This window comes from Populus nigra, chromosome 10 (assembly GCF_951802175.1).
Source record: "Populus nigra chromosome 10, ddPopNigr1.1, whole genome shotgun sequence".
Classification (NCBI taxonomy): Eukaryota; Viridiplantae; Streptophyta; class Magnoliopsida; order Malpighiales; family Salicaceae; genus Populus; species Populus nigra.
Window position 1 is genome coordinate 7,981,748 of NC_084861.1, and position 21,648 is coordinate 8,003,395.

The 21,648-nt window shown below is 33.7% G+C and overlaps 2 protein-coding genes and 1 long non-coding RNA gene across 6 annotated transcripts; all 3 read left to right on the top strand.

Annotated features, from left to right (window-relative positions):
• The first annotated feature begins 2,582 nt into the window (after nt 1-2,582).
• Nucleotides 2,583-4,260, top strand: LOC133704386 (serine carboxypeptidase-like 50). The gene has a single exon (XM_062129195.1). It carries the CDS (start codon nt 2,709-2,711, stop codon nt 4,032-4,034), a length of 1,326 nt encoding a protein of 441 aa, XP_061985179.1. The 5' UTR covers nt 2,583-2,708; the 3' UTR covers nt 4,035-4,260.
• A 2,238-nt stretch (nt 4,261-6,498) lies between these two features.
• On the top strand, nt 6,499-8,337 carry LOC133705900 (serine carboxypeptidase-like 50). Its single transcript, XM_062131333.1, has one exon. The coding sequence runs from the start codon at nt 6,656-6,658 to the stop codon at nt 8,006-8,008; it is 1,353 nt and encodes a 450-aa protein (XP_061987317.1). The 5' UTR covers nt 6,499-6,655; the 3' UTR covers nt 8,009-8,337.
• Nucleotides 8,338-11,114: 2,777 nt separating this feature from the next.
• LOC133706007 (uncharacterized) lies at nt 11,115-15,273 on the top strand. 4 transcript variants are annotated; one of them, XR_009844376.1, is made up of 6 exons: nt 11,115-11,255; nt 11,392-11,491; nt 11,575-12,979; nt 13,175-13,702; nt 13,840-13,952; nt 14,851-15,273. It is a non-coding gene; the product is annotated as an uncharacterized LOC133706007 (long non-coding RNA). The 4 variants fall into 4 exon arrangements; XR_009844378.1 differs by having other exon boundaries at nt 13,175-13,292; nt 13,375-13,952; XR_009844377.1 differs by having other exon boundaries at nt 13,175-13,292; nt 13,378-13,952.
• Nucleotides 15,274-21,648: the final 6,375 nt, after the last annotated feature.

A 21,648-nucleotide genomic window follows, 5' to 3' on the forward strand; every position in this document is an offset into this window, starting at 1 on the left:
TCAAATTTTTTAGAAACACAGCCGCAGCCGCGTTCCCAAACACTCCCATAGTAGATGACATGCTGCGCGATGAAACGAATTTGTAGCGTGTTTGTGCGTTATTGTTATTGTGAGTTTTTAAAAAAAATTATATAGAAAAAATTATTGTAATTTATAATATTTTTTTAAAAAAATACAAAGCTAAATTTTTAACTAATTTCATAAAAAAATAAACAATTTTTTTTTAAAAAAACTCATAACGAAAGGAAAAAAAACTATGCAAGAAAAAACTGTAGCAACTATAGTATTTCATGAGAAAATATACGGTTAATATTCTTAACCAACTCAATATTAAAAATAATAAAATTGATAAAGATAATTTAAAAAAAATCATAAAAAACATGTGGGGGAACACTGTAGCAATCCACAGTGTTTTAAAGAAAAAAACTACGAAGCTAAATTCTCAACCAGTTTAATATAAACAAATCGACAAAGACAATTTAAAAAAAAAACCATATGGGGAAACACTGTAGCAATATACAATGTTTAAAAAAAAAACTACAAAGCTAAATTCTCGACAAACTCCATATTAAAAAAATAAAATCAACAAAAACAATTCTAAAAAAAAGATACCAAAAAATGAAAAGAAGAAGAAGAAGAAGAAAATTTAAAAAAAAAACATGCGGGGAAATTTAAAACTAAATTCTTAATCAACTCGATATTAAAAAAAATTGACAAAATAATTTTGAAAAAAAACATGTGGGGAAATACTTTTGGAAAACAAAAACCATATGGGAAAACATTGTAACAATCCACAGTGTTTTAAAGAAAAAAACAACGAAGCAAAACCGACAAAGACTATTTTGAAAGAAAAAGAAGAAAAAAATTCATAAAAAAAAACCATGTAGAGAAATATTATAGTAATCCATAATGTTTTAAATAAAAAAACTATAGAACTAAAATTTTAACCAGTTTAATATTTTAAAAAATCGCAAAGATAATTTAAAAAAAATACAAAAATAAAAAAGAACTAAAAAAACAAAAAAAAGAAGATAATCTTGGGGGGGGGGGGGATCATGTAAAGCCCATAAAAAAACAATATGGGAAAAAAAAACAAAAAAATTGAACAAACAAGAAAAAAAATACAAAACAAATAAAATGAAAAAACAAATAAAAAAAAGCATGTTGCGTGGGGTAAGTTATAGTATTTTCCCCATGCCTTTTAGAGTATTAGGTAATATCAAGGCTTTTCCAACTGTTTTTACTGGTCTTTTTTTTTATATATAAAATCTTATTTTTAAATTGAAAAATTGATGCTTATATTTAATTAATTAAATAAGAAATCATATATGTTGATGAATGAAAAAAAATTATTGATGATAACTTAAATCTAAACTAGAACCATAGAAAAATTAAAAGATAGATATAATTTAAAATGTTTTATTTTGTAACACAGGTGATATTTTTAAATTGTATTTAATAACTTTATTTATTAGAATTAATTTTTTATAGTGTAAATAAATATACACATGAAAAGTGATTTGATAGAATTGGATAAAAAAATATCATGCAATAATGCACATGTTAGAAAAAAATATTATTATTTTATGTTGAAATTATATGATATTTAATCAAATATCATATTGAAAAATTAAGAGATAAATATATAAGTACATGGATGGAAAACTCAATTCTATATAATAAATTTATTTTTTGGAATTAATATTTTATTTAATAAAACTATAATAAAAAAAACTTTAGAGAAGAGAAGTGATTGAACAAAATAAAAGATTATTTTTTAGCAGGGCTACACAAAAAAATGCCTCCCAATATTAGAAAAAAATGTTCAAACCTTATTTGTAAACTAAAAAAAAATTAAATCATGTTACATTAAAAATAAATCATAAAAAATAGTTAAAAATATGCTAAATTATAAAAAAATACAAGAAATCAACATAAGCTTGATATTAAATGATGAAATTAAAAAAAAACTAAAAATATAGATGAAAAAAAAACCCAAGTTCATGATCCTGGCACAAAAATATAATTGATAAAAAAAAATTGAGTACTAAAATGAAAAGAGAAAAAAATTAGGATAATAAATTCAGAGTGAAATGCTAGAGCATGTACAATAATATTGATAAATTGGGGACTAAACTTAGAAAATAGAGACTACAAATAAGTCTTCCAACTATGTACTTGATTTCGATCAAGTCTCTAAAATAATTTGGGAAATACATCATAGGAGATAGTATGAATAAAAAGTTGTACAAGGATAAAATTCATAAAAAAACCATGTTGTTAAAATATTCTTAGAGGTTAAAATATTCTTAACTAATAAAATTTAATGTAATGAAATAAACTGGCAAAACTGCAAGCTTTTAAAATTATTTCGAAAAAAAAGTGTTAGTGGAATATATTTACTCTAATATACCAGATATGCATTCTTAAAATCACATGAAAAAAGTATTTAATAACGATCATCACAAAATCGTGGATGTCTCAAACTAATATATTTATTAGCTCGTGTGTCAACAGCATTTAAAAAGCAAAAGCTAATCACTCCTTAAAGTTAATCAGCTTTGTTCAAGACATTATTGTCATCGTTCTTCTCCCTCCACACGGCACCGAAGATTCTTTTGTCATCACATGTATCAAAGCCGCCAGATCAGACAAACCTAAACAACAATAGATCAACCATTCTCCGCTAACTCAGTCCTCCTTCGCTAATGGAGTCAACAACAGTCATCTTCCTCTTCCTCCTCTTTCTCCACCATCCTTCAGCTACATCATCAACACCCACCTCTATTTTCCCAAACGAAGCTCTCCCCACAAAATCAGGTTATATCCCTGTCAAACCCAAAAGCAGCTCAGCTATTTTCTACACGTTTTACGAGGCTCAAAAACCAACTTCACCTCTTTCCCAAACCCCACTTCTCATATGGCTCCAAGGTGGCCCTGGCTGCTCCTCCATGATTGGAAACTTCCTTGAACTTGGCCCTTATCGCGTTGTCGATTCGCAAGACAACGAACACCCTGCTCTTCAGCACAATTTAGGCTCCTGGAACCGTATTTTTGGCCTCATTTTCATCGATAACCCAATAGGGACCGGATTTAGTATCGCTTCGAGCCCTGAAGAGATACCAAGAGATCAACACACTGTTGCTGAGCATCTCTTCGCCGCCATCTCTGAGTTTATTAAACTAGACCCAGTGTTCAAGACTCGGCCGATTTATATAACCGGAGAGAGTTATGCAGGAAAGTATGTTCCTGCAATTGGATATTACATTTTGAAGAAGAATACGAAGCTGCCTGTGGCGAAACAAGTTAATCTGAAAGGTGTTGCCATAGGTAATGGGGTAACGGATCCGGTGACACAAGTCAAAACTCATGCCCTGAATGCTTACTTTTCTGGATTGATCAATGAGAGACAAAAGGGTGAACTGGAAGAAGCTCAAAGGGAGGCAGTTAAGTTGGTTAGAATGGGAAATTGGAGTGAGGCAACGGATGCAAGAAGTAGGGTCTTGAAATTGTTGCGACACATGACAGGACTAGCCACTTTGAATGACTTCACTAGGAAAGTGCCCTACGAAACAAAATTGGTAACTAAATTGATGCAACTAGCCGAAGTGAAGAATGCATTGAAGGCAAATGAATCTATAGTTTTTGAGGACTGTAGTGACACGGTGGGAGAAGCATTGCATGCAGATGTAATGAAGAGCGTTAAGTATATGGTGGAATTCTTGGTTAAGAAGAGTAACGTGTTGTTGTATCAAGGGCATCTTGATTTGAGAGATGGAGTGTTTTCAACAGAAGCTTGGGTCAAGACAATGAAATGGGAAGGGATTGGGGAATATTTGATGGCTGAGAGGAAGGTGTGGAAAGTAAATGGTGTGCTTGCTGGGTATGTGCAGAAGTGGAGGAGTTTTAGCAATGCTGTGGTGCTAGGGGCTGGGCATCTTGTGCCTAATGACCAAGCAGTGAATTCTCAGGCTATGATAGAGGATTGGGTCCTGGAAAGGGGGGTCTTTGCTAATGCGGAAGGGGAGCTCTGAAATCAGTAAGCTGCTACTACTGTTACTGTTGCAAGGGGAGGGCTTCGTGTCAGACATTGCAAAGAACAAATCCCACGCTTCGTTTTCATCTATCACGCACCATCCAAGTGATGTTTTTATTTGAACAACATGATGGGATTGTATCTGCTGGATCTTGTTTTTATTTGAATTAACACGTTATTTAGAGAAGATAAAACTGAAATAACATCTTATCCAATTTCCTCTATCCATTCTGCCATCCATAGATGCTTCTGTAGACGCGACAGATTGTTATCAGACACACTTCACCTTTTACCATATGAAATCTCAAGGTTCCTGGGAAATTCACCATACATGTAACTGGTATGGTATCTCTATAGCATCGCTCAGTAGCATATTGACTTTGAAAACCACTTATTTTTTATAGTTTTACAGGCAAGATCCATCCACCGAATATTTTATTCCTCGAGACTATTTTGCAACTCCATTTGTAGACTTCAAATAATTCTATGACTTAATCATTTCATCCCAAGTCCCTACTGCTTGTGGAACATTTCCCTTTCACTGGTAAGTGGAAAGAATATCCAGCCAGGGGGCAATCAATCCATGGTCTTATTTAGCAATGCCGAGCGTAACTCTTCTTCATCAAGCAACTGAAAGTTCATGGCCCAAAAAACAAACAGTAATTGAGTAAACACGGGATAAAAATTGAAAAGAAACTGGAATGCATGTCTCATGGCCAGTCCCAAATTGTAAAGGAAGCGACGCTGCTACACAAGGCAATGGAATATGAGACCACCCTTCAACGGAGGAAATCCCGAAGGAGGACCTCAACGTGTCCGGGCATTTATCTGCGACGTTTAATTTGGACTTTGCAAACATTGAACTTGTTTGCTCCAACCAATCAAGTTAGGGATTCCTTGGTCGAATCCCCCGTCACATTCACTCTACAAAAATTCAAATCATAGGAATATCTTAAACCCTATGCCATAGAAAGATTACTGCTGAAGCGAATTTACGAAGACCTCAGATTAGCGTTTGGGCAAATTCCTCATTGCAAACAACCACCCATGTAGCAAGAACAGTATACATGGTGCGCAAAATATTGTTGTCGCAAGCTCCAGCCCAAACGTGTTTTCATTATTAGTTCACAAATTAAAAAAGAAAAGGAACAGAATTGAAATATGCAATGGAATGGGCTCTGTTATGGCGTTTGGAGGCGGGTTTCTGAAGAGGGAAAGACGGGTTATGCAAGAAGAGAAGTTTGGTCCAAAAAAACTGTGAACTCGAATCCCTTTCATGAACAACCCTTCCAAGCACAAGACCCGTACTATGATGCCATTGGATTTTGATTTTGAGGGCTGTAATAAAGACTGGGCATCCAGCAGAGAACCTACCGGTCTTTGAGAGCCATTGATAGATATATCTTGCTCCCCCCTTCGGCCTCAGCCCTCTTACAGCAACTTCAAAGTCAGTGCTAAATAAAAGGTAAAAATAAAAATATATATTATTTTAGTTATTTAATATATATTTTTTAAAAGAATATGCTAAACAAAATATTAAAATGTCTTTTTTCTTTTAAAAATATTATTTTTACATATTTCTTAAAAAAACCAAAACCAATAAAGTAGGGTAAAAAAAAAACCAATTAAGAATAGTTATGTGAAAAAAATAACATTAAATTCATTGAAGAAAATATAAAGCATTTATTTCGATCAAGTCTCTAAAATAATTTGCGAAATACATCATAGAAGATAATATACATAAAAAAGTTGTATAAGGATAAAGTTCATAAAACAATTATAAGGAAAAACATGTTATTAAAATATTCTTATTGGTTAAATGTATAAATAATTGATCCAGTTAACTAATAAAATTTAATGCAATGAAATAAACTGGCAATACAGCTGGCTTTTAAAATTATTTAGAAAAAAAGTATTAGTGGAATATATTTACTCTAACATACCAGATATGCATTCTTAAAATTCTATGAAAAAATATTTAATAACGATCATAAAAAAATCATGGATATCTCAGGCCAATATATTTGGTGTTGACATGAATCTCTAGCATTTAAAAAGCAAAAGCTAATCCCTCCTTGAGCAAGTACAAGGGGTGTGATAAATAAAAAAATATAAAAAAATATTATTTGAATTATTTAATGATAATTTCACATGCTAAAAAAATATAAAATAAAATGTTAAAATACCTTTTTTTTAAAAAAATGCTATTTTTATATATTTTTCAAAAAAACCAAAACCAACAAACTAGAACCAATAAAAAAATAAACCAATTAAATATAACTATATAAAAAAATTACATCAAATTCATTAAAATAATATTTATTTTTTTCACTTGGTCTTTAAAATAGTTTTTTTCTCATCACAATATGCATAATAAAAAAAAAACCATATTTATTGAATTCAAAATACTATTTTACTCTTCAAAATAGCATCTTTCCCTCGGAGATGCTCTTTACATGCAGTTAATCAGCTTTGTTCAAGACATTATTGTCGTCGTGCTTCTCCCTCCACGCGGCACCGAAGATTCTTTGGTCACCACATGTATCAAAGCCACCAGATCAGACAAACCTAAACAACAAAAGATCAACAATTCTCCGCTAACTCAGTCCTCCTTCGCTAATGGAGTCAACAACAGTCATCTTCCTCTTCCTCCTCTTTCTCCACCATCCTTCAGCTACATCATCAACACCCACCTCTATTTTCCCAAACGAAGCTCTCCCCACAAAATCAGGTTATATCCCTGTCAAACCCAAAACCAACTCAGCTATTTTCTACACGTTTTACGAGGCTCAAAAACCGACTTCACCTCTTTCCCAAACCCCACTTCTCATCTGGCTCCAAGGTGGCCCTGGCTGCTCCTCCATGACTGGAAACTTCCTTGAACTTGGCCCTTATCGCGTTGTCGATTCGCAAGACAACGACCACCCTGCTCTTCAGCCTAATTTAGGCTCCTGGAACCGTATTTTTGGCCTCATTTTCATCGATAACCCAATAGGAACCGGATTTAGTATCGCTTCGAGCCCTGAAGAGATACCAAGAGATCAACACACTGTTGCTGAGCATCTCTTCGCCGCCATCTCTGAGTTTATTAAACTAGACCCAGTGTTCAAGACTCGGCCGATTTATATAACCGGAGAGAGTTATGCAGGAAAGTATGTTCCTGCAATTGGGTATTACATTTTGAAGAAGAATACGAAGCTGCCTGTGGCGAAACAAGTGAATCTGAAAGGTGTTGCTATAGGTAATGGGTTAACGGATCCGGTGACACAAGTCAAAACTCATGCCCTGAATGCTTACTTTTCTGGATTGATCAATGAGAGACAAAAGGGTGAACTGGAAGAAGCTCAAAGGGAGGCAGTTAAGTTGGTTAGAATGGGAAATTGGAGTGAGGCAACGGATGCAAGAAGTAGGGTCTTGAATTTGTTGCAAAACATGACAGGACTAGCCACTCTGTATGACTTCACTAGAAAAGTGCCTTACGAAACAGAATTGGTAACTAAATTGATGCAACTAGCCGAAGTGAAGGTTGCATTGAAGGCAAATGAATCTATAGTTTTTGAGGATTGTAGTGACACGGTGGGGGAAGCATTGCACGCAGATGTAATGAAGAGCGTTAAGTATATGGTGGAATTCTTGGTTAAGAAGAGTAACGTGTTGTTGTATCAAGGGCATTTTGATTTGAGAGATGGAGTGGTTTCAACAGAGGCTTGGGTCAAGACAATGAAATGGGAAGGGATAGGGAAGTACTTGATGGCTGAGAGGAAGGTGTGGAAAGTAAATGGTGTGCTTGCTGGGTATGTGCAGAAGTGGAAGAGTTTTAGCAATGCTGTGGTGTTAGGGGCTGGGCATCTTGTGCCTACTGACCAAGCAGTGAATTCTCAGGCTATGATAGAGGATTGGGTCCTGGAAAGGGGGGTCTTTGCTAATGTGGAAGGGGAGGATTCCGTGTCAGATTTCAGAGGAGCACTCTGAAATCAGTAAGCTGCTACTTTTGCTACTGTTGCAAGGGGAGGATTTCGTGTCAGGCATTGCAATAAACAAATCCCACGCTTCAAAGGGGCATTCTGAAATGAAATGAGTTGCTACTACTACTACTGTTACTGTTGCAAGGGGAGGGTTTCGTGTCAGACATTGCAAAGAACAAATCCCACGCTTCGTTTTCATCTATCACGCACCATCCAAGTGATGTTTTTATTTGAACAACATGATGGGATTGTATCTGCTGGATCTTGTTTTTATTTGAATTAACACGTTATTTAGAGAAGATAAAACTGAAATAACATCTTATCCAATTTCCTCTATCCATTCTGCCATCCATAGATGCTTCTGTAGACGCGACAGATTGTCATCAGACACTCTTCACCTTTTACCATATGAAATCTCAAGGTTCCTGGGAAATTCACCATACATGTAACTGGTATGGTATCTCTATAGCATCGCTCAGTAGCATATTGACTTTGAAAACCACTTATTTTTTATAGTTTTACAGGCAAGATCCATCCACCGAATATTTTTAACCTCGAGACTATTTTGCAACTCCATTTGTAGACTTCAAATAATTCTATGACTTAATCATTTCATCCCAAGTCCCTACTGCTTGTGTAACATTTCCCTTTCACTGGTAAGTGGAAAGAATATCCAGCCAGGGGGCAATCAATCCATGGTCTTATTTAGCAATGCCGAGCGTAACTCTTCTCCATCAAGCAACTGAAAGTTCATGGCCCAAAAAACAAACAGTAATTGAGTAAACGCGGGATAAAAATTGAAAAGAAACTGGAATGCATGTCTCATGGCCAGTCCCCAGCGACGCTGCTACACAAGGCAATGGAATATGAGACCACCCTTCAATGGAGGAGCTCCCGAAGGAGGACCTCAACGTGTCCGGGCATTTATCTGCGACGTTTAATTTGGACTTTGCAAACATTGAACTTGTTTGCTCCAACCAATCAAGTTAGGGATTCCTTGGTCGAATCCCCCGTCACATTCACTCTACAAAAATTCAAATCATAGGAATATCTTAAACCCTAAGCCATAGAAAGATTACTGCAGAAGCGAATTTACGAAGACCTCAGATTAGCGTTTGGGCAAATTCCTCATTGCAAACAACCACCCATGTAGCAAGAACAGTATACATGGTGCGCAAAATATTGTTGTCGCAAGCTCCAGCCCAAACGTGTTTTCATTATTAGTTCACAAATTTAAAAAGAAAAAGAACAGAATTGAAATATGCAATGGAATGGGCTCTGCAATGGCGTTTGGAGGCGGGTTTCTGAAGAGGGAAAGACGGGTTATGCAAGAAGAGAAGTTCGGTCCTAAAAAACTGTGAACTCGAATCACTTTCATGAACAACCCTTCCAAGCACAAGACCCGTACTATGATGCCATTGGATTTTGATTTTGAGGGCTGTAATAAAGACTGGGCATCCAGCAGAGAACCTACCGGTCTTTGAGAGCCATTGATAGATATATCTTGCTCTCCCCTTCGGCCTCAGCCCTCTTACAGCAACTTCAAAGTCAGTGCTAAATAAAAGGTAAAAATAAAAATATATATTATTTTAGTTTTTTAATATATATATTTTTCATGGAAATGCTAAACAAATTATTAAAATGTCTTTTTTCTTTTAAAAATACTATTTTTACATATTTTTTTTTAAAAACCAAAACTAATAAAATAGAGTCAAAGAAAAAAAATAAATCAATTAAGAATAGTTATGTGAAAAAATAACATTAAATTCATTGAAGAAAAAATAAAGCATTTATTTTTCTCCTCTTTAAAATAATTGAATTTTCAAATGATTTTTTGCTATTAAAATATTAAATATATATAACAAAAAAATTATATTTATACTATTTAAAATGTTATTTTATTAATTTAAATGAATTTGTTTCTATTAAAATATATATAATAAAAAAATTATATTTATACTATTTAAAATATTATTTTATTAAATTAGCTCTTCAAAAAATAGCATCTCAGTTGAGTATCCTCTTAGAAAAAATAACAAATCAAAAAGAAATTGATGCGATGACTAAAACCCTAGACTCTGCAAGCACTACCCATGTTTTTGCTTGAACAGAATTGTCCTCCAAATAAAGCAGGGGGTGTGGATTTTCTTCTTTTTTTAAGAAAACAAAAACAGTAATGATATTATGATAAAGTTAATTATAACTTGTTATCTTTTTACTTATTCAGTAAAACCAGTTAATTAATTTTAAAATTTTTAAAATATAGATTTAGATTTGGTTTTTCACTGTTATCCAACCATGTTTTTAAATATTTTTAAATTTTATTTCTTAATTTTAAATTATTATATATATATAGATTATTTTCATATAATGATATTAAAAATAGATTTAAAAAAACAAAAAAAAATATTATTTTAATATATTTCTAAATAAAAAAAATATTTTTTAAAAAAACCTTTATATTATTTCTAAAAATACTCTTAGTCCCTGGTTTTTAGTTTTATCGCCCATTTATATAACGCAGTGGCTATGTAATTTTGTTATTTTTTTTTGTATTTTTTTTAAAGAAAAGAAAAACAAATGAGAAATAAAAGATGGAAATTTTTTATTAGGGAGTAAGGCATTTTTTACTGTGGGGTTGGAGATTTTTGAGAGGGGAAAAAATGATGTTAAATTAACGACGGTCATTTACATTGATTATGGATTGTTTAGCACTTTAATTATTTTTTTATATCCTGCATATTAGCTAATTTTAGTAAACTATGATGACTAATCTATAATTTACTCCACCTAGTCAGTGTTTTTTTGTTAGGACTAGTTCTCTCTCTCTCTCTCTATATATATATATATACATGCGCTCCTCCTGATCACCAATATTCCTTCTACTTTCATTTATATTATTTAAATTTTTAGACATTACCTTATAATTTACAATTTACCGGTGTTGTTCTCAAAACCTGATTTTTTTTTAAATTTATTTTTAAAAAAATTACATGAATAAGATGCAATTGAGAAATTTGACAATACGAGGCATATATTGACTGTTCAAGACAAATGCAGTGACTAAATAAAAAAAGACTTCGGCCTATTCTCATGAAAAGACGCGGGCTCATGAACTGGGCCGGGAAAGCAAAGCATTACGGGGCTTTTATTGTAATAATATCTCCCGCCTCTGGATTCTATCTATTCTTTGTTCCACACGCGCCTACACTGGTGTTACAGTCGGTTTCGAAGAGCAGAGAACGAGAAGCAAGGTATGCGTTAAGAGATCAAGATTTCCTTCGGTTTCTTTATAAAATCTGCTCATAAATTAGATCCAATTGACTGCATTATTGATTATAATTACTTTTTTTCTTTCTAAAAGTCGTGATTGATGTTTTCCTCCTGCAGGTTCTACTGCACAAGTTATACTAATTCGGAATGCCCTGCTCATGTCTTGATCTTGTTTCTAATGGCACCGAATCTATCATCCATGCAATCATTTGGTGTTGTAAGTATATGAATGATGTTACTTTTGTTTTTGGTTTCCCCTCTTGGTCTCGTTGGTAAATTGTTCCTGAAATAAATATTTAGGTTCTGTGACCAGAAGAAGGAGAAGAAGCCTCTTTTCGATTACAAGTCTCTATTTATCTATCCCCTGATTAAAGATTCCATTTCAGTGTTGTAGTGGAAAATGGTTGACGACTGTAATTTTCTCTAAAGCTGAGAGAGGATATAGAAATGCTTCGGGTAGAAACGTGAGGCACTTACTATATTTCAAATATTCTGGATTTTCCTTTCGAGTTGCCGGTTTAATAATTCCGTCTTCGGGATATCAAAATTGTGTTCTCGATCTAAGCATACATCGAAGGAAAGGTTGTTTGAAGAAGTAAACCATCATCGTAGGTAAATTACATCAGATCAGTAAAAGTTGCTTAATATGGTAATGAGTGTGTTGACAGATGAGTATTCTTTTGCGTTAGCTCTCTTTATCGATTTTTTTTTTAAGAATTTCTTTGCTGCAAGAGACCTTTTCTTCTAGACGATGTTTAATGTTAGCAAATAAAATTACAGTAATTAGTAGCTATAGAAACTTGATGTTGACAAAACACTCTGGCCATGTGTGAAAAAAACTTTTGTAAGTGTCAGCAAGAAATTGCAGTAGAAGGGATGAAAAAGGTGACAGGGAGAATAAAAACTGACATGGTTTGATTATTATGATAGCAAGATTTGTGTTTATGTTGTGGAGAATATGACTCTAAACTTGATGTAGATGAAAGAAATAAAATTTTGGTTGAAGAACTCAACTTGCTGGGGATTGGGGCGTGCTTGAGTTGAGGTGAAGAAAATTTTCTTCAGTTTCGTTTTTCATATAAAACAGTTTGTTGTTTGTGCAGTAAAATAGGAAAGACATGTGCCATCTTCCTATTTGTTTGAATTAAAACTGTTTATATCAATCAAGGGTTCTCATGAAAGGATTTCTATGGAATTTAGGGTGTGGCTGTTTAATCTCAGTGCAAAACAGTATTTCCTTGATCGTAGAAAGCAGCTAACAGTATTTGGAAAAAAAATAGGAAACTTCACTTAAGGCTGTCTTCCTCTTGCTTGGAAGTTTTCTTTTTTCTTTTCATTATTTTTTTCTTCTTCTTCTTCCTTTTTTTTAAAAAAAGAATCAGTGCTATTGTTTGGCTATTTTTTACTTACAAAGTTTTGTAGTTAAGCTATTCAGGCTTGATGAGAATTCATACTTCTATTACCTTTTCCTTTTCTTTTGAATTTTTCCCCCTCCATGGCATGGGCAGGTTGCAGGTATTTTCTGTTGGGTAAAATGTGATCTAGTTAGAATATTTTTTTGTCATTTTCTTAATGATAATATTGTAGGCCTTTTTAAGGCAAGGGTTATTGCTGGTTTAATTATGATAGAGATCAATGCAAATAGCTGAGAAATTGATCATGAAGATTTTCAGAGGAATAGTGCCTGGCAGTTCGTGATCAAGAGGTATGTCTTTCTTGTTATTAAAAGTCACTCCATCCTTTTTCTTAGGTTTTATAATTTCGAGAGGTTTATATAACATAAATATGCAATCTATCTCTATGTTCTCGGAATACAAAGAGAGTTTCTTCTGCATGGTCGTGGGTGTTATTTAGCTCTTCATTCCATATGTTCTTTGACTTGCAATTTACTTTCATGCAGGAATCAGCTCTCATGGGTTCTGGTGGTTTTCATGATTTAATCGAGAATGAAACAACTTGAAAGCAATTTAGTGTGAATGCCAGAGATGCTACAAATTATTTTGATGTCGTCTTGGCATGTAAAAGATTTCCCTCCATTGTTTTGGATAGTTTTTTTTCCAGTGGAACTGCATGATGAGCCTGACATGAATGGCCTTTTAGCAGCTACAAGTCTGGAAGGATGTCTTCCAAATGCTATGGGTGATCCAGATATTCTTCATGAGCAATGGGCATCTCCACACACCCTTTCAAATGTGAACTCTTCCATGCCAAAAGAATTAAGAAGTGAAAGTTCATACATAATAAGTGAATTTAGGGAACAAAATATATACGCATCAAAAGAATTGAATTTTTCCCAGTTTGCCTTTATATTCTCCAGACGTGACTTTGGAAACTGAAGAAAAACTAGGTCATCAAATTGGCACAGAAGAATCTGCTACCAAAGTGGAGCTTGAATTGCAAGAAAATAAACCTATCAGTTGCCTACCTGGTAAATACTAGGCAACACTGTCAGCTGGAAAACTGTGGTTTTCACATGATTGGTCTGTTGTGTGAAAACATGAAGTTCTTTTATGTTCTTATAATTGAAATAGGACATGGGTTCACATTCTTGTCATGTTTGTGCAGTCACGGTAGTTTCCGCAACCTTTTCCTCAAACTTATGCTGATTTGCAGAATGCACATTTTGGAATAGAAGATGGACAGTATTTGATTTCTATTGGGAAAGCAACATCTTCCAGGTATTGTTCCTGAAAATTTCTGATATTTTGGCTTGTGTTATTATAAGTTCTCGGAGTTCCTATATTATGTAAGGGAAAACAAAGCACCAGATATGGTTAAAATTGATAGACTTGATTACTAGAATAAATTGTGCACATTTGGCTACTGGACTGATAATTAAACTGCAATTAGTTGTTTGAAATTCTAATCTTTGGAAAATAACAATTTCCACTGACACAAGGGTAAAGGATTTAATTGTTTGGCGATGGAAATGCACTATATGCTAACATAGTGAATTCTGTGAATGATGATAAATGCAATTCTCTTACTAATTATGAGGAGAGGATGGATTGGAGATACTGCAGAACTTGCTTGACTCACATTCCAGAAGAGCACTAAACTTTTGGAGGGATATGTGCAAGCCTTTTGCTTGTTAGAAGTAGCGGATGATAAGTGCAAGTCCATTTTTAGTCAAGGAGAAGACATAGATATTGCGAAGCATTCTTACTCGCACGCGTTCTGTGGTTAAAATTATTTATGCATTGTTTGGTTAGAGGAACTGCGGTTAGTTATTACTTGCAATTGTAGGTATTCGGTGCATCTATATCTTCAAAGCACCATTCTTTTCTTTTTCTTTTCTTTTTTTTTTTTTGGGGGGGGGGGGGGGTAATGTTCTGTTGTCTGGTCGTGTGGTTAAAGTTTTTAAACCTGTTTTTATGGACACTACAGATCTTAATAAGAAAGGGGAATAAGCAAATATTTAGACATTTCCTTATATTTGTTTAATTTCCAGATTTTGGCTGTACATGATATCTACTTTCTTCATATGCACATGTATATGTTTGTGTCTAACTATATATATTCTCTGCGTCCATGTCTGTTTATCCATACTGATATCGTTGACCATCTCATTCTCAGGGCAGTCAGCCAGTTATTCGTGGGCATTTACTGAAGTGATTCTGGGTTATGAGATCGTAAACAATGAATCTAAGCATGCGGTTGATGACATTAATACTGGAGGAAAGAAAACAATTTATTTGCACCTTTAAGAAATATTTTTGTGGCACTCGTTTTACTTGTCTGCCTTTTCTTAAAAGACTCAAAAGAGAAGCACAAATTGGGAGATGCCTGCGTTAGTGGTAAGGCGAGTAGGTTTGATACTGTTTTTTTTTTTTATCTGTTTTGATCAAGAGATACCAGTTGTCCGCATATTTTTTCATCCAAGAGTGTTAGCTTGAGCAAGGGCAAGATATTTGTAATGAGTCCTATTACTGTGTATTTCATCTTCTTTCGGCCTACTGATTCTATGAAAAAAGACTTTGCCCAAGGCATTTTTTTTAATATTTCCGACGAGGACGCCGTTGCTCAATCCTGTAGACTAATTTACTTAAAGTTACTCGAGCATTTTTTTAAGACCTTAGTTTCCATGGAAAAAGCATTTATGAGCTTTTCTTTCTGTAGTTTTTTGTTTTTTTTTTCTTCCGCGTTTGAAACCTTTTATGGAAGTTGTTCTTTCCAGAAACTAGCCTTGGAGGTTTTTTTACGACTCTGCTAGCTCTTCTACAGAATAATTGAAAGTGAATATGCTTGGGGATATATTCACTATTTAAGTAAGAACAACGCTAAGGATAAAAAAAACATGCAAGAAAAAACTTCAAGAATACACCAGAGCTAATCCAACGGTTCATGTGTTCTTGGAGTTTTTTCTAGTCGTATCTCATAATGTTTAGTATTCCTCCCGAGTAACTTGCAATAATGAACATGGCCAGCACAAATGATTGACGTAGTTAATTAGTGCTAGAAACTACGAACACAAATGAGGTATCCTGTTGTAAATAACTCAAATTTGACTTAGATCAAACCCTTGCTTTGATCATCAACTTCTCAAACAAGCCTATTTATGGTGTTGTTATCTTAAATCAGATATTATATGCTTGGCAAATTAAACGAAGCTTCTATAAAAACTAGTTTCTTAACTGATTTTGTATAAACACAGCTTGTGACGTACCACTATGCGTTACTCCAGTCTGTCTAGGACTGTTTCCAAAAAGATATTGAAATCACATCAATATTTGTGGTTTATCGACTTCTTGAGCTGTTTAGTTCCTGCAGATGCTCATTTGCCATCAGCGTTAGCAGTTTTCTGAAAAAGCAAGTTTGAATTCTAAAGTGTGTTCAAAACTACTCTGTGAATGTCGTTTTGACAATGGAGTACAGATTTGCCATTTCTTTTTTGCTAGGAGGGGTCTCTTTCAGCTTTGCTTGCAACTCTTTTGGCTCATTTCCACTACGTACGATGTTCTGGATTGCTAGGCTACACGCCATGGCAATAACTAGTTTCAAGGACAGTGGAAATGTCCCAGACATTTAAAATGAAACAAGGTTCAAGGTAACTGCCTTGGGAAATCATTTGCAATGAAGATCATGCAAGCCTAACCTAAATGAAGGAGTTTTAACCCAAGAACGTGCTCTCTTAATCATCGAACCATCTTGTCTTCCCCAGGTTAACGCAGAGTGCAAAAGACCAGGAATTTGTCTGTCGGCTGATTTCTTTGAGCTTTGTTTGGTCTCCGGCTTCAAATAACTACAATAGGGCTCCATGGTGAAATGGGAGTCCCGGGTTGAGAGGATGGGAAAGTACGTTTTTATGTATGGAAATAGTCCATGAAAAGGTGTCCAGGTAAATAGCGGGAGGAAACGTAGTCCAGTGTTTGCATATTCATATCAGAATTCAACTTTCCCCTTCTAAAGGCAATCGGGCTGGTAAAACTTCTTACATCTGTAGAGAAATTAAGTTGCAGAGTTGCCAATGAGGCGGACAATACAAAGAAGCCTTTCTACAGCTTAAAAGGCTGTTGAGTTGGTGACGATATGATGGGGTTCTTTTCCTCTCTTTTTTCTTATTCGTGCAGTGGGTACCTTACTTTGTGAGAGTTGAATCGTATGAATTATGACTACCGTGAGGAAAAGGTTTCTCTGGGTGCAAAAGAAGTGTATTAGAACCAATTATACCGATCTCGCTTTGCTCAGAAACATTTATTTGTTCGTAGTTCAAGTTGGTGAGATGATTTCAATGATGAGGCAAATATCAAGACGCTGCAAGATTTATCATCTGTTTGGTCACGTTGTATTTATAAACATTATTTGTGTTTTAAAGCTGGAAGAAAACTGTTTAATCTATAAAATCAGAATAAACATACTGTGCAACTTTATTATTATTATTATTATTATTATTTTTATTATATCATCTTATCAGAGAGGGTATGAAAGGGGGCATTTTATCTCGTGAGATATTAGAGACATGCTGTCGGCAAGCACATATTCTTATGTTAAATATTCAATGATCGCGGTGAAAATGGCAATGACCCTCGTAAAGCAGAATGCTGCTTCTGTGGTCTGCCTAAGACCAGAATTCTAATCAATGCCTCAATGCCCTATGGGATATAGGAAGGTTTGATGGGCAACTATATTATATAGGAAGAGTGGCCCCACTTGCTATCCACTGAGATTACAAGACGTGGGAGCCACGAATGGGACAACCAGACAAGTCGGGGCCCCACTTATGGTTCCCTACTCAATGATCAAGATGGGGCCCACAGGTGCTCCGTGTTCCATGAGATGTCCATAACCTAATCATCAAGATTGGGTCCCACGGTAGCCACGCTTTTGCCATATAATTCTTCACTGGTGTCTTTGCCCGTGCGTCTACTGTATGCCATCGCGGATCATGAGTCATCAGCATTCTTTTCGCTTATTAAATATTTACCGGAGTTGAGTCAGTTTTCAGGCATTAGCCTCATTTCTTTCTCATTTATGTCTCATGGAGGTCCAGTATATTCTAACTAAAGTATATACCGTGTGTGTTTAATATATAATGCAAGGTCTTTTTTAAAATAATTTTTATTTAAAATATTTTTTTTTAATTTTTGATATTAGCACCTTAAAACTATAAAAATAATAAAAAATATTGTTAAAAAAACACTTAAAAAAAAAAACAAAAGTTCTTCCGAACACACCCAGAAACATTTTTTTTATGGTGGTCTTCGGGGTTTGAATAACAATATGATAATGTCTTCCTTAACAAACTCATTTAATATCTAGTTGACAATACAATTAGTGTTTTTTTAAATAAGTTTATATTAAAAATTCATTGAATTAATAATTATTTGGATAATTTTGATATTATTACATAATAATATAAATTATATATTAAATCTCATATAACATTTTATATTTTTAAATTAAGATAATTTTTTAATTTGATATCAGAATTTTACTGAACAAATAATTACGAGTTTAAATATTACTATTCTCATAAAAATTATATAATACAGCCAATATAAATTCAAAATTATATTATATTTTGAAACATCGCGCGTCTAATCTAAATTAAGTTTCAAACATGCTCTTTCATTTCCTTATCAAAAAAACAAAAATATTACATCTTTTTTTTTTGTTCTATTGTAGTTAAGAATGCATAATTTTTATCTTTATTTTCTTTTAAAACAATCGAGAAGTCACACTATACATAACTGAACTATCTAGGATTTTGAAACACTGTTAGTAACGAAATAATCCTTTTCCCCTTTCTTAGAAGGAAGAATAGGAAAAAAAATACAATAGAAAAAACTTAGGTGCGAAGGAGATGAATGGCCATTATATATGTTTATGGAAGAAGTTAAAGAATCTCTTCATAATATGCAGCTGATATTGAGAATTATTAAAAATTCTAGATAAAATTTTTTTCATCAATATTTCTATTTATATTTATTAATTTTCTAGTAATGTAAGTTAGAACATGTTAAATTATACAAGTCCATCTGTGAATTAAATGAGAATCAACTTGTGCTCTTTGGGTATTTAACGACTCAACAATTCAAACTGATCATTCCTGTCATGTGATAGGCTTACGAATCGACTTTGTACGCAATAATCTTAAAGGAGATCTTTTAATTCCTTTGCTTTATGTGTTGAAACAGATAATAGCGACATTCATTTTTCATCCAAGGCTTATCCTAGCGGGATTTTTGGTCACGGTTCAACTGCAAATCGCAATGCGTTAAATGAAGGATTTAGGCTAGCTAGCTCTAATATATATATATATATATATATCGACTACTTGTCTCAGATTAAGACAACCCAACTACATCGCAAAGGAAAATGCATGGACCGGCACTCAAATGGAGAACACGCCAGAGCCGTGCTAATGAAGGAATTACTTTGGTCCTCTGAACATTGAAATCCCTTGAATATTCAAATTTGTGCGTGCTTGTGTTGACAAAGTCCAAATCGCAACGACCAATATCTCGAAGAATCACTAGCTTGGAATTAGATTATGACCTTACAATATATCTTTTCAAGGTTTATGTAATGGTAGTGGTCGCGAGGTGTAAGAATACATATTAAGATCATGGCATCAAGAGTGGCAATACATCGATTCTGGTCGGGTTTTTTATGGTCGGAAATAGCACTTAAATCCTTCTATTGTCTAACTATGTACCAAGTGGTATACATAATCCCGCAAACATACTTACTTTTTGATGTTTGAGTACTTTTTGTCGAAATTACTAGCAAATGAAGAAACATGCTTTTGTTTTCAAGTTTTGTTTTTTAATCAAATTCCTGGTATTTGAGAAAAAGAAAATGTCATTTCAAAGGATGCACTGTTTAGCAGAGAAAATTGCATCATCAAAACAACTACAAGTTTTAAGAACATGGAAGATCCTGTGCTGCCTCATCTTGAGTACACCAAAGTCCAAATATAAATAAAGTGCTTGTCCATTAAGAACCTGGCTGGTTTGAAACTTGTTTGAATCGACCAAACAAAGTCTAGCTAAGAGACATGTGTAATAATGAGTGTACGATATCTAAAATATAAATAATTGTTTGCAATTATGTTCCTCGAGTTTGTCATATATAATGAAGGTGCAGCTAGAAAAAAAAAATATTTCGAGAGGGATCACCATCATAAAAACTACAAAATCAAACTTGAAAACAGGTCAAATTAAAAAAAAAAAAGAAGTCGGAGAGCAAAGGATCAAATGCATAAATAAGATGGAAACAAAAAAAAATCAATACCCAAATTAGAAAATTTCACAACTTCGGGAGTGCCATAGCTTCTAAAGCATACTGTAGCTCCACCCCGGTGATAGTACAATATATAAATGGGGGTAGAATTAACTCATCGCTGGCAAAAACAGCGCGATATATTTAAGTAAAAAAAAAAAAAAAACAGAGAGTATGTGTACAATGGTAGGTGGAACTTGGAAAGATAAAGGAATAGCAAGAGATAGCGCAAAATTGCCAGGAGAGCACAACAACATGCATGTATATAGTGTGAATTACCAGGCAAGCGCGCGCGCACATCTCATGTTTTTCTGATCATATCCCCATTAATTTGAGATTCAATTGTTCCGTAAAATTAAAAACATACTTGATTGAAAAAATGGAGATATAAATAAAAAAATAAATTTGATTTTTGAATAATTTAAAATAAATTTATACATTTTCAAAATAAAAAATACAAAAAGTATATGTCTGATATAAAATTTATTATTTTTTTATTTTTAAATAAAAAACTTTTAAATTTCAAATTGTACAACTAAGACGTGTAAAAATAAAAATAGTTATTATTATAATTTTAAAACTCAATTCGAGAGGAGATCTAAGGCAAAACCCATGTTTGATTAAGGACTGGGTCATTGGTCCAGTTGATCAAAGTCAGTGTAAAATAAAGATGATTATTATCATAGTTTAAAACTAGATTCAGGGGACAACCCGGGACAAGGCTTGGGTGATAAGTGAGGTTGATCGTTGACTCGAGTCAATGCAATGACCTGACTTGGGGATTGACCTGTGGTAAGGTACAAGTCACATGTTAGGAGGGTTAACCCGGGTTGACTAGAGTCAACATAAAATAAAAAGTAGTTATTATCATTTAAAACTTGATTTAGGGATCAACTCGAGGCAAGATCTGGATCACGGATCAGGAGAGTCAACTCAAGTCAATGTAAGGATAAAATTTGTTATCATCATTAGTTTTAAAACCCAACTCAGGTCAACTGGTGTTGATCCTCTTAACTTGTGGCCTAAGTCTTGTCCTAAACATCAATGTATGAATAAAAATGTTATTATTATAATTTCAAAACTCATTTTGAAAGTTGATCCGAGGCAAAGATCAAGTCATGGGTTGGGAGCATCAACCCAGCTGACCTAATTTTTTTAAAAAAAAATTATAAAAACAATCTTATTTTGATTAATTTCTTTTCAAAAAAGTCAAAGGGTTTTTGACTTGTGGGAGAGTCGTGTGTTTTATCATAGGTTGATTTAAATTTTTTATCGGGTTAGATTGAGTCAATTCTTTTTCTATTTTTTTTAACTTGGACTAGTTTAAGTCCAATTCAACCCATCAAGTCAGTACTGGTTTTATAACTAGGGTTATTAAAGGTAAATAAACTTTTGATTTTTTTTTCTGTCTTGTATTCCATAATCATGATATAAAAAAATACAATTTTATCTCTATTTTTTTTTTCTGTATCATGATACTAACCCAGTACTATCTCAAAGTCATCCCATATCATTTCATCGGTTAATTCGGCTATAAATGTTCCCCGCAAAGTGATATTTTTAGCTTTGCAATGTTTTCAGTTTATATATATACACACACACAATAACCCAACACAAGGAACATTATTCGTTTTTATATTTGTGTACCAA